This window comes from Pezoporus occidentalis, unplaced genomic scaffold (genome assembly GCF_034315485.1).
Source record: "Pezoporus occidentalis ecotype Australia unplaced genomic scaffold, CSIRO_AGI_Poc_V1 ctg66, whole genome shotgun sequence".
In the NCBI taxonomy this organism is placed as follows: Eukaryota; Metazoa; Chordata; class Aves; order Psittaciformes; family Psittacidae; genus Pezoporus; species Pezoporus occidentalis.
This window is the reverse complement of record NW_026916009.1, coordinates 3572434-3583727: the sequence shown is the minus strand read 5'-3', so window position 1 is coordinate 3583727 and position 11294 is coordinate 3572434. Positions and strand designations below refer to the sequence as shown.

At 37.7% G+C, this 11294-nt stretch overlaps 1 protein-coding gene across 1 annotated transcript in view; it reads right to left on the bottom strand.

Annotated features, from left to right (window-relative positions):
* The window catches only part of TTN (titin), a 247054-nt gene that overhangs the window by 61319 nt on the left and 174441 nt on the right, over window positions 1–11294 (bottom strand). Inside the window, exons 223-243 of the mRNA XM_062640616.1 lie at window positions 10482–10790; window positions 9926–10074; window positions 9802–9834; window positions 9564–9693; window positions 9169–9468; window positions 8764–9081; window positions 8378–8674; window positions 7972–8271; window positions 6967–7281; window positions 6717–6865; window positions 4479–4629; window positions 4106–4387; window positions 3722–4024; window positions 3333–3635; window positions 2940–3221; window positions 2194–2493; window positions 1796–2098; window positions 1385–1693; window positions 1022–1303; window positions 492–791; window positions 51–344 (exon numbers count right to left, since the gene is read on the bottom strand). Coding sequence (XP_062496600.1) covers window positions 51–344; window positions 492–791; window positions 1022–1303; window positions 1385–1693; window positions 1796–2098; window positions 2194–2493; window positions 2940–3221; window positions 3333–3635; window positions 3722–4024; window positions 4106–4387; window positions 4479–4629; window positions 6717–6865; window positions 6967–7281; window positions 7972–8271; window positions 8378–8674; window positions 8764–9081; window positions 9169–9468; window positions 9564–9693; window positions 9802–9834; window positions 9926–10074; window positions 10482–10790 — 5409 coding nt within the window. The remainder of the gene's footprint in view (window positions 1–50; window positions 345–491; window positions 792–1021; window positions 1304–1384; window positions 1694–1795; window positions 2099–2193; window positions 2494–2939; window positions 3222–3332; window positions 3636–3721; window positions 4025–4105; window positions 4388–4478; window positions 4630–6716; window positions 6866–6966; window positions 7282–7971; window positions 8272–8377; window positions 8675–8763; window positions 9082–9168; window positions 9469–9563; window positions 9694–9801; window positions 9835–9925; window positions 10075–10481; window positions 10791–11294) is intronic.

The following is an 11294-nucleotide window of genomic DNA, read 5'->3' as shown; positions in this document are numbered from 1 at the left end:
GCTTAAAGAGAGAAATAATCAGTGAAACAACATGCATAACTAAAAATTACCCAATTTTTCTTGACACTCTATTGGTATAGTTGTATCTGGAAGGCTAAGACCAACAATATTCTGAGCTTTCACACGGAATTTGTATATTTTTCCTTTTTGTAGGCCTGTAACAACACAGTCTAGCATAGGGACTGTCTGGAACTTTGTCCACTCATCTGCACCATCTTCTTGATATTCCACCAAATATCCAGTTATCTCAGCACCACCATCACGATCTGGTTTATTCCAAACAAGGGAAACTTCAGTTTTGTCAACATCTACATGATGCAGATTCTTTGGTGGCCCTGGAGGATCTTTTAAATGGCAAAAAAGAAATGGTTACTAGGATGGCTAATCTATGATAGCAGTGTGCTACATTCACATTAGTACCAACAAGATAATCTCAAAAATTACCAAGAATAATATGAACAAACCAAATCATATAATTGAAGAACACTTACGCAGTGGATCTATAGCTTTAATAGGCTTGAGCGTTTCCACATATGGACCTCTACCATACTGATTCTCAGCTGCAACTCGGAAGACATACTGAGTGCCTTCCATCAGATATTTAGCCAAGTGACTACGTTTCTTGGAGGATGATGAGATGGCTACCCATTGTGCAGAAGCTACATCTTTTCTTTCCACCACATAGTTGGTAATGACAGAGCCACCATCATCTTCTGGTTCCATCCATGTGAGATAGCAAGAATCGCTTCTAACTTCACTGACTTGCAGATTTCTGGGTGGACCAGGCTTATCTAATATTGACAAAAATCGAATTCATTATTTATTTGATAACCGAAACATTTTTTTACAAAACTTAGTAAATGTCAAGAGAAATGAATATAGATCATGCAATTTTTAGTCCTTTTTCTACTGTGTATTTTTATAACTCAGTTTATTGATATTTTCCAGAAACTAATTTATTTCTGAATCTCTAATTATAGAATGAAAACATGCATTATAAAAGGAATATCAAAAAGATTACCTAAGACCACAACTTTTACTGAAACTGTCTTTGAACCAGCTGGATTTTCAACTGTCAAGGAGTAAATTCCACCATCTTCATGGACAGTGTTACGAATTTCAAGCTTACTGCCAACTCCTGTAACCTCAATATCAGCTTTGGGTGAGACCTCATGATCCTCTTTCTTCCACGTGACTTTTGGGAATGGAACACCTTTAATAACAGCACTAAGCCTCAGGGTATCTCCAGCTTTTACATGCTGTTCTCGGGCCATGTTAGCATCAAGTATCAGCTCAGGAGGTTCTGGAATCAAAATGATATGGTTTTAGAAAATGAAGAAAAAATCTCTTCTTAGGTAAACTTATCTGAATTTATTAAACTCACCAAGTCTGTCCTTTACTTCTACTGGATCAGGAACATAGGCTGGTTCAGATTCACCTGCTGCATTGACTGCCTTGACCCTGAATTTATAGGTCAAACCCTCAGTAAGGCCAGTGACTTTGTATTTTGTTTCAGGACAAGAATCTGCTGTAAGATTAGCCTTTTTCCATTCCTCATCTCCAACCTTCTGATATTCAACAAGGTAGCCAATTATCTTGCCATTACCATCATGACGTGGAGGTTGCCAAGATAAATCAACTGAATTTTTAGTTTTATCTACTGCTTCCGGATTAATGGGTGGACTTGGTTTTGCTGTTACAAAAAGAAAAAATAAAATAAGGAAAAGAAATAAAATTATTTTCTTGCTGAAGAGTGCATTAAAATTTCCATGAGAAATTATGTGTAATACTTTACCGATTGGATCTCTAGCAAAAATTGGTTTTGATGGTGGACTAGGATCACCAACGCCAATTTCATTTTCTGCTGAAACACGGAATTCATACTGACAGCCTTCAAGGAGGTCAGGTACTTTGAACTGAGTACCGGGGAAAATTGGGTCTTTGGTAACTCTAACCCATCTTGGAGCCATTGTTTCCTTCTTTTCTACGATATAGTTTGTTATTGGCTTGCCTCCATCATACGGTTTATTCCAAACCACTACTGCAGAGTCTTTGGTAACATCCTTAATGATTGGTTGCTCAGGTGCATCAGGAACACCTGGAGGAAAAAAAAAGGAAAAAAAGTATTTTATGAGCTCTACAAAAAGAGTACAGATTAAAGTATCAAAGTAAGAATGCAAATGAATAACATACGGAAACGGTCCTTGGCTTTCATCTCATCAGAGATGAGAGGATCACTTATGCCGTAAAGATTTTCAGCATAAATTCTAATTTGATATTCTCTTCCTTCAAGCAGCTTCGGAATTTTGCATGTGGTCTTTACTGTGGCTGATGTAACTGGCATCCACAAGTCTCTGTGTGTATCCTTCTTCTCAATAATGTAATTTGTAATTTCACTGCCTCCATCATCTAATGGAGGTTTCCAGGAAACTATCATGTGATCTTTATGAACTTCATTGAATATAACTGGGCCTACTGGAGGTGATGGACGATCTGTTTAAGTAAAAAATAAAGCATACACGTGCTATTATATGAACTTCACATGAGACATAGATTAAACAGTGTTGATATAGTAAATATATTATGAAAGTAGAAACATGGCATCACAGTTTTAATAAGGAATCAACACCTCAAAACTATTCCTCTTTAATACGTGTTTGACTTACTGGACTTAATTCCGTATTTGGTGATTCACATTTTCTACAGTGTTGACATTCTGTAAATGCTTGTAAAGACATTAAACTGTTCATGCTGAATAACTTAATTCAGAGTTAATTATGTACTCTAAATTAATAAATAGTATTTCAGTATAAATGAGAATGTAGTAAATAATATTATTGTAATAAAGAACACATTTTAATATTCACATTTTATATAGTTCAGTGAATTCTAATCACTACTACAAATCATGGACATTACCATTGTTCAGTAAAACCTACCAACAACATTAACTTGACAAAATCCTTTTCTTGATCCTGTGCTGTTCTCCACAGTAACACAGTATTTGCCTGAGTCTTCACGGACAGATTTTACTATCCCCAGGCAAAGAGTTGTAGGAGTTGTCTTGATCTTTGTACGGTCATCTTCTTTTACAACAATATCATCCTTTAGCCAAGTAACCTTTGGTGTGGGCTTGCCTGAGTAACGTCCAGTCAGGCTGAAAGCTTCACCAACCCTAACAATAAGCTTGTCTCTGAAGTCAAGGTCAAGTGATGGAGGAGCTGAAAAATGATATTAAAAACACAATGACCACAAATGTCAGCAATATTAGTAAGAAAAAGTAAGGAATCGGTAATCACTGTTTTAGAAAGAAATGTGACGATGATACATACCAATTTCATCCTTGCAGGTGATTGGTTTTGTGCAAAATGATGGTTTGCCTTGCCCCACAATATTGCAAGCACTCACACGATACTCATAGGTGTCACCCTCTTTCAAGCCTTCTACAGTGTATTTCCTATCAAGCATTTTCTCCTTTGTAACTTTGTGGAATTTCTCTTTTCCAATGAGACGGCTCTCTAGAACATACATGGTGATTTCTGAGCCTCCATCATATTTTGGAGGATTCCAAGTTAATGTAACAGAATTCTTGGTAACTGCTTTTACTTCCAGGTCTTCTGGACGGTCAGGAACAGCTGTGGACAACAGGAAAATACAGTAAATACATTTTTCTGCATGTTCATTTCATATGACAGTAATCCAAATCTGAAAATATACTTACTTATAGGAGATCTAATAACAATTTCTTTGGTAGTCTCTGTGAATGGACCCATGCCAATTATATTCTCTGCTGCAATTCGGAAAAAGTAAGCTTTCCCTTCAGTGAGTCCCTGAACAGTAGCATTTTGTCTTGTAACTGTGTAGCTTACTGGAGTCCAAGCTCTATGGTCAGATTCACGTTTTTCAATTATATAGTTGGTAATAGGAGAACCACCATCATCTTCTGGAGTAAACCATGTCAATTTGCAAGAGTCATTGGTCAGGTTCTCAGTAAGGAATGGCATTCCAACTGGGCCTGGCACATCTGAAAGTAAAGAAGTATATAAGCACAGGTGCTGAACGTCATGAAAGTTTACTTGCTCACAAGGATGAAGTTGCTATTTACCTAGCACATCAACAATAATAGTCTTCTTCCGCTCACCACCGGCATTTTTAGCAAGTAAAGTGTATAGACCCTGATGGCTCCTCTTGCAGTTCTTGATAACCAAAGAAGAACTAATAGCTGTCTCTTCAATTTTGGCTTCTTCTGGTAAAGCTTGGTCATCCCTACTCCAGGTCACTGTTGGAGTTGGTTTTCCTGAGACATATGCTATGATTCGAATTACTCCTCCAGCATGAACAACAATTCTGTCCCTGACACTTGCATCCAAATTAATATCAGGAGCCACTGTGGGAGGTGAACAAAGAAAATTTAATGAATTTTTTTTTCCCCACTTTCACTTAGAGGTACTGAAAATATAAATGTAAATGATAAATACCAATTCTGTCCTTCATTTCGATAATGTCTGTAACTTCTCCAGGCTCTCCAATGCCAGCAGCATTCACTGCTCTAACTCTAAATTTGTAAAAACATCCTTCTTTTAATCCTGCCACAACGAACTTTGTTCCTCTAATTTCTTTATCTTTTACCTGGAAAAAAATATTATACTATCAGCTAAAATCAAGGTATCATCAATTTCTTTGTGATGTTTGAAGCAAATCTTAGACCAGAAGTTGTTTCAGATTTACAAGCACAACACAGTCTTAAGCATATGTAGATCTAGCTCACATAGAGTTCTTCAGAATCTGTGTACAGAAATGCAGGACATAGGCACACAAGCTAATCTGAAGATCCACCTTCCTGATAATTCTAACAGACAAGGATGTTATAACACAATAGTCCATGGACTCAGAATAATTACATGTAATTTTGGACAAATAAAGTCATGTAGATGGCAGTGGAAAAAAAATAAATCTTTAATCCTTTTAAACCCAATAAAAAGTCTGTTTACCTGGAAATAGTGCAGCAAATTTAGGTATTACTTAAGATGCACCCGAATGTTTATGGCAATAAAAAAGTAGCCAAGGTACGAATCAGTTAAATTTTAAGTAATGCAGAGGAATCAACAAGGAGGGGGGCTTTGCTGGAGGGGCTGGTGGAGAATGTGAAGCTGAAGGGCATCCTTGGCTGCAGTGACCATACAGTTTGAGATTCTTAGGGTGGCAAGGAGGGTGCACAGTAAGATGGACTTCAGGAGAGTGGACTTTGGCTTCTTTAGGGTTCTGCTTGGTGGACTTCCATGGGATAAAACCCTGGAGGGAAGAGGAGGCCAGGAAAGCTGCATAATATTCAAGGATCACATCCTCCAAGCTCAGGTGGGCTTGAGAGGTGGGCCAGCACAAACCTCATGAAGTTCAACAAGGCCAAGTGCAAGGTCCTACACCTGGGTTGGAGCAACCGCAAGCACAACTACAGGGTGTGTGGAGGATAGATTGAGAGCAGCCCTCAGGAGGATTTGGGGGTGTTGATTGATGAGGTCATCATGAGCCAGCAGTGTGTGCCTGGAAGCCCAGAAAGCCAGCTGTAGGCCGGGATGCATGAAAAGGAGTATGGCCAGCAGGTCAAGGGAGAGGATTCTCCCCCTTTACTCTGCTCTGGTGAGACCCAACTTGCAGTACTGTGTTCAGCTCTGGGGCCCCCAACACAAGGGGACTATGGATCTGCTCAAACAAGTCCAGAGGAGGACCATGAAGATGATCAGAGGGCTGGAGCACCTCTCTTATGAAGACAGGCTGAGAGTTGGGCTTGTTCAGCCTGGAGAAGAGAAGGCCCCAAGGAGACCTTAAAACAGCCATACAATACCTAAAGGAGGCCTACAAGAAATCTGAAGAGGGACATTTTACAAGGGCATGTAGTGATAGGACAAGGGATAATGCGTTTAAACTGAAAGAGGGTAGATTTAGATTAGACACTAAGAAAAAATTCTTTACTATGAGGGTGGTAAGGCAGTGGAACAGGTTGCCCAGAGAAGCTGGAAAGCTGGTTGTGTTTAAGGCCAAGTTGGATGAGGTTTTGAGCTACCTGGTCTAGTGGAAGATGACCCTGTCTGTGGCAGGGGGATTGGAACTAGATGATCTTTAATGTCCCTTCCAACCCAGACCATTCTGTGATTCTATGATTATTAAAAAAAAAACCAAACAGTAGTACATTATTGAAAAAATATTTCAGTAATGAACTATTTTAAAAAAAAAAAATATATCAGTTCCTGACCATGGTGAGGGAGTTGTTACTAGATGATCTTTAAGATCCCTTCTAACCCAACCATTCTATGATTCTACTTTCACTGAAAATATAGGGACATAGTAATTGCAAATGATTTGGTACAGTCTGATACCAGTGAGACTTACTTTTGTGTCAGTTCTCACTTGGTCTTGTCTTCTCTTCTTCTACCACAATTACCTACATCTTTACATAGAAATGTAATTTTTTTCTTTTTTTTTTTTTGTTTTGCAGTTTAGGGAACTGCAAAATTAACTTGATGTTGTGGAGGGGGATTTACTGACTTTTACAGTTGGTCTTATGTTTTAAACACATGAAGATAATTATGGTGCAAAAATATGAATTTTTAAAAAATAACTTGCATGGTGAACATATGTAAAAAAATATTTTTGAGAGATTTATTTTGATAGACTCACAGAGAAAATAAATGCAGATACCACAATATTCTTCTACCTACCCGTTCCCATTCTTCCTTTCCTTCCTCTTTATACTCAACAATGTAGCCAGTGACCCTGGAACCACCATCCTTTAGTGGTGGAGACCATTCCAAATCCACAGAAGACTTTGTCCAATCAGTAACTTTTGGAATAGGAGGGCCAGGCGGGGCTGAAAAATATCATCATACATCATCATTACAGCATAACAATATGTTCTATGCCCTTATCTGAATATTTTCACATTCAAAAATAGGAATCTAGAATACTTACCAATAGGATCTCTAGCAACTGCTGGATCAGACGGCATGCTTGGTGGACCAACACCAGCTGCATTGATAGCTGAAACACGGAACTGATATTCTGAGCCTTCAATAAGACCTGTAACTTTGTATGAAACTCCTAGTGTCATAGGTTTGATAGGATCACGATTAACCCTGGTCCATCTCTTTCCACTAGTCTCTTTGCGCTCCAACCAGTAACCAGTAATAGGAGAGCCACCATCGTGCTCTGGTTCTTCCCAGTTTACAGTCATTGAGTCACGTGTTATACTGCTTACTGTTGGCTTGTCACAAGGTCCAGGAACAGCTGGGTGAAAAAAATGACACACAGCTTGTAAAAAAACACTAAAGAAACACAGAGATAGCTAGAATGCAAAGAAGAGCTATGCATTTACATGGTCACAGTTGCATTAGGCAGTTACCTATCTGCATGAGACACCAGCCCTCCCACCTTCCCATCCCTGTTCAGGTGCATATACTTCTGTGAAACGTAAAATATCTTCCCTTCATATTACAATTGTAAAAAACTTGTTTATTTCGCCTTACTGGATCTATCTAATTTCACTGCCCAGCCTAACCTTGGATGTTTTAAGAATGATTTTCTAGTGAAAACCTAGTATTTCTCCTACATCAGAGCTATTCTGCCTAAATTATCTTTCAAAACTGAAGGCAGGAAATTGACCTTTCCTGATCTAACATGTCAAAAATGTCTCAAACAAAACAGAATGACCTGAATCTTATCAGATAAATCCTTATTCATACATTAAAACCTTAAAAAAGCTTGAGTTTGCATTTTAATATATAACACTGAGGGAAAAAATTGGTTTTAAGTACTACATGTGCCTTTAAGAACTAACTACTGATGCTAAAACTCTTCAAGATAGCCTAGAAAACCTATTTACATGAAGAGAGAAAAGTAGTAGTGGTATTTAACAGATGCTGTACACATACCAGCAAAAAAAACACTGACATAATTCGGACGTGTATTTGTACTTACTGAAAAGGTTTCGTGCTGTTTCTGGTTCACTATCCAAAGGTTCTCCAATACCATATTTGTTTTGCGCCATAATGCGGAACACATATTCATGGCCTTCCATCAACTTGGGAACAGTGAATATGCATTCCTTAGGCTCATTAGTAACAGGTACCCATGTCTTCCTATTTGCTTCTTTTTTCTCTATAACATAGTTTGTAATCTTAGAACCACCATCATCTAATGGAGGAAGCCATGATATTGTCATTTTATCAGCCAAAATTGATTCAAATTTAATAGGTCCCACTGGAGGTCCAGGACGGCCTAAAAGACACAATTTATGAAGAAGAATTAATTAAAATGCTATTAAAATTAAGTAACACATGAATGGTATAAATTGATGCAGTACATAAGAGTTCTTGATACCTACCCAGAACGTTTAGTCTCATCTCCTTTGAAGCAGTTCCCAGATTATTTACAGCTGTTATAGTATATAAGCCTGTATCATTCCTGCGAGACTGTTGAATTAATAAAGTGCAGCTATCTTCACCAACAATCTTGTTGACATGTTGATCATACATCACTGGTGTTTTGTCATCTGGTTTCTTTGGAGAAGCTTTTAGCCATGTTAATGTGGGGAAGGGTACACCCTTTATCTTGGCCACAATGTTGACATCTGTTCCTTCTTCAACCTCCATGAATTCTTTGAGTTCAATAGATGGTGGGCCTACAGAAAATATTGAAAAAATTAACATACAAAAATACTTCTTAATTTTAAAATGGAATTCGTATTTGGTGGTATCAGTTAGTACTTACAAGTCTGGTCTTTGACAACAAGTGGGCCAACAGTGGCTGAAGGCCTACTAGGACCTGCTATATTTACAGCTTTGACTCTGAATTCATATTCTCCACCTTCGACAAGATCCTCAACAGTAAATTTTGTTTCTTCCACGTCACGTCTGTTGCATTGCTTCCAAGTCTCCTTCACTTCTCCCGTACGATCCCAGCGGAGACATTCAACATTATAATGTGTAACAGGAGCCCCACCATCATTCTTTGGTGGTTTCCATGTCAAACTCACTGTGTTCTTGGTTACAAGGCCAATCTTTAGTTTAATAGGTGGATCAGGAGGATCTGCACAAACAAAACAGAAACGTGAATAAATCCACCGTACAGTACCATCTGACTTTAAAGAATTTGTTTGACTTTGATTTTACTTACGGATTGGATCCCTGGCTGTGGTCCGTTGAATGGTTTCTGCAGGAGGGCCAACACCAAAACGGTTTTCTGCACGCACCCGGAAGAAATACTCTTGGCCAGATATGAGATCAGGTACAACAAAGGAAGTACTTCCACAGTTTGCATTGACTTTAGTCCAGGCCTTCCCATCAATAGTTCTTTTCTCTATAACATAGCCTCTGATTCTATCTCCACCATCATCATCTGGCATCTTCCATGAAAGTTTACAACTACCTCTTGTGATATCACTTACTTTTAGGTCTTTTGGTGGGCCTGGGACATCTGTTAAGACAAAAGCACAACAATTTTACATAAGCACATAGAAAAATAAAGACTAAAATCTAGTATCCAAATACTTCAATGTCTGTAAGACGTACCAAGCACATTGACTCTGACATGCACAGTTTTTTGTCCTGCTTTATTCTTTGCTGTAATACTGTATCGTCCAGAATGACTTCTGTTGCACTCAGGGATGATAATCGCTGAACGCGTTTCAGTTGCTTCCACCTGTGCATTATAGAAAAAGAAGCAACAGATCCACTTTAAATACTTCTGATCAAAAAATGCAACACTATGTTATAAAATGCAACGATATTAAAAAAATATTTGCTTTACCTGAGCTTCTTCAGGTATATTATGACCACCCTCCTATAAACAAAACAAAATGATGTAAATATGAAAGGTGATAGGTTTAAATGTCTAGAAACACATGTAGAAAGAAGCTTTTTCTTTTACTAACCTTTGCTATTGTCTTTGCTTTTCCTTCAAACTCCCAAAATGTTTTTGGAACTGGACGACCCTTGATAACAGCTGGGATTTTAATTGTTGTGCCAGCACGACAAGAGAGAAAATCCTGTGCTCCAATATCAAGGAAGATTTCTGGTTCCTCTGCAAAAATATTTAAATATACAAATTTTAAGAGGTACTGAAAGTAAGTTTTTGTCAGCACTGATCTAAAACCCCACATAAATATGCAGAGTGCGGGACTAGGAAAGAAAAGTTCAGTGTGTGAAAAGGAATCTGGGAAATGGATGAATAGAAAAATTTGTTGTAGTCATTTCTTCATAAAATACACATTATTTCCTCAGTATGACGGAGGTGCTCATCAGTTTTCTAATGGATCCTGCCCTGGTAATGGTCATCATGACACTTTCAAAAATGTTTGTCAATCTTTTGTTACATTTTTGCATAATTGCTCTGTTTTGACTTTAGCTTGGTTGGTAACCTGCTTGGACATTCACAGCAGTAGGTGGCATTTAGGTGTAAATACCTAAATTAATTCCCAGAACACATACCTAGAATATCTTGGACAGGTATTTCTGATGTTGCAGGACTTGGTTCTGATTCTCCAGCAGCATTTACAGCTTTCACCCTAAATCGATATTTTCTGAGCTCTTTCAAGTTGGGAATAACACATTCACAAGTAGGAAAGAGTTTGTCTCCTTCATTCACCTTCTTCCAGTCAGAACTACCTTCATCTTGCATTTCAACAATATATCCTTTTATAGGACTGCCACCATCCTTTTGTGGAGGCTTCCATGCAAGAGCTACAGATGATTTGGTTTTATCTTTGACCTCTGGGCAAGATGGTGGACCAGGAACAACTTGTAAAACAAGAGCAAGTAAATATTACCTGAGAGTTAGTGTCTGCATACATTTTTTCTGAGTATTTTCTAGAAGAATGCAAATATTTTCACTTTCTTTTGCCATGCATATTGTATAATCACAGAACATGCACACTAATTACATATAATACATTATTAAGGGATACTTAAGGTTACAAGGCATAAAAATTGAACTCTTCAAGAATAAAGAAAAACAATAATATAAAAATCTGATTCTGAACTCAGGTTCATTTGGTAGTGTTTGCACTGGTGTAATCACAATTTAAGGTTCTTAAAAGAGGTAAAAAATAAATTAAAGCTAATTATTTTCAAAATGCTGACAAACAGCAAATCAGAAAACTACTTTTTGAGTCAATATATTCTTTTTGGCTTAATGAAAACAAAGCATTGGATTAATTGTATTAAATTCAATATAAATTATAGCAGCACATTTTGGTTCTGGTGTGATATAGTCTTTTAAAACAGTCACACAAATTATGTACT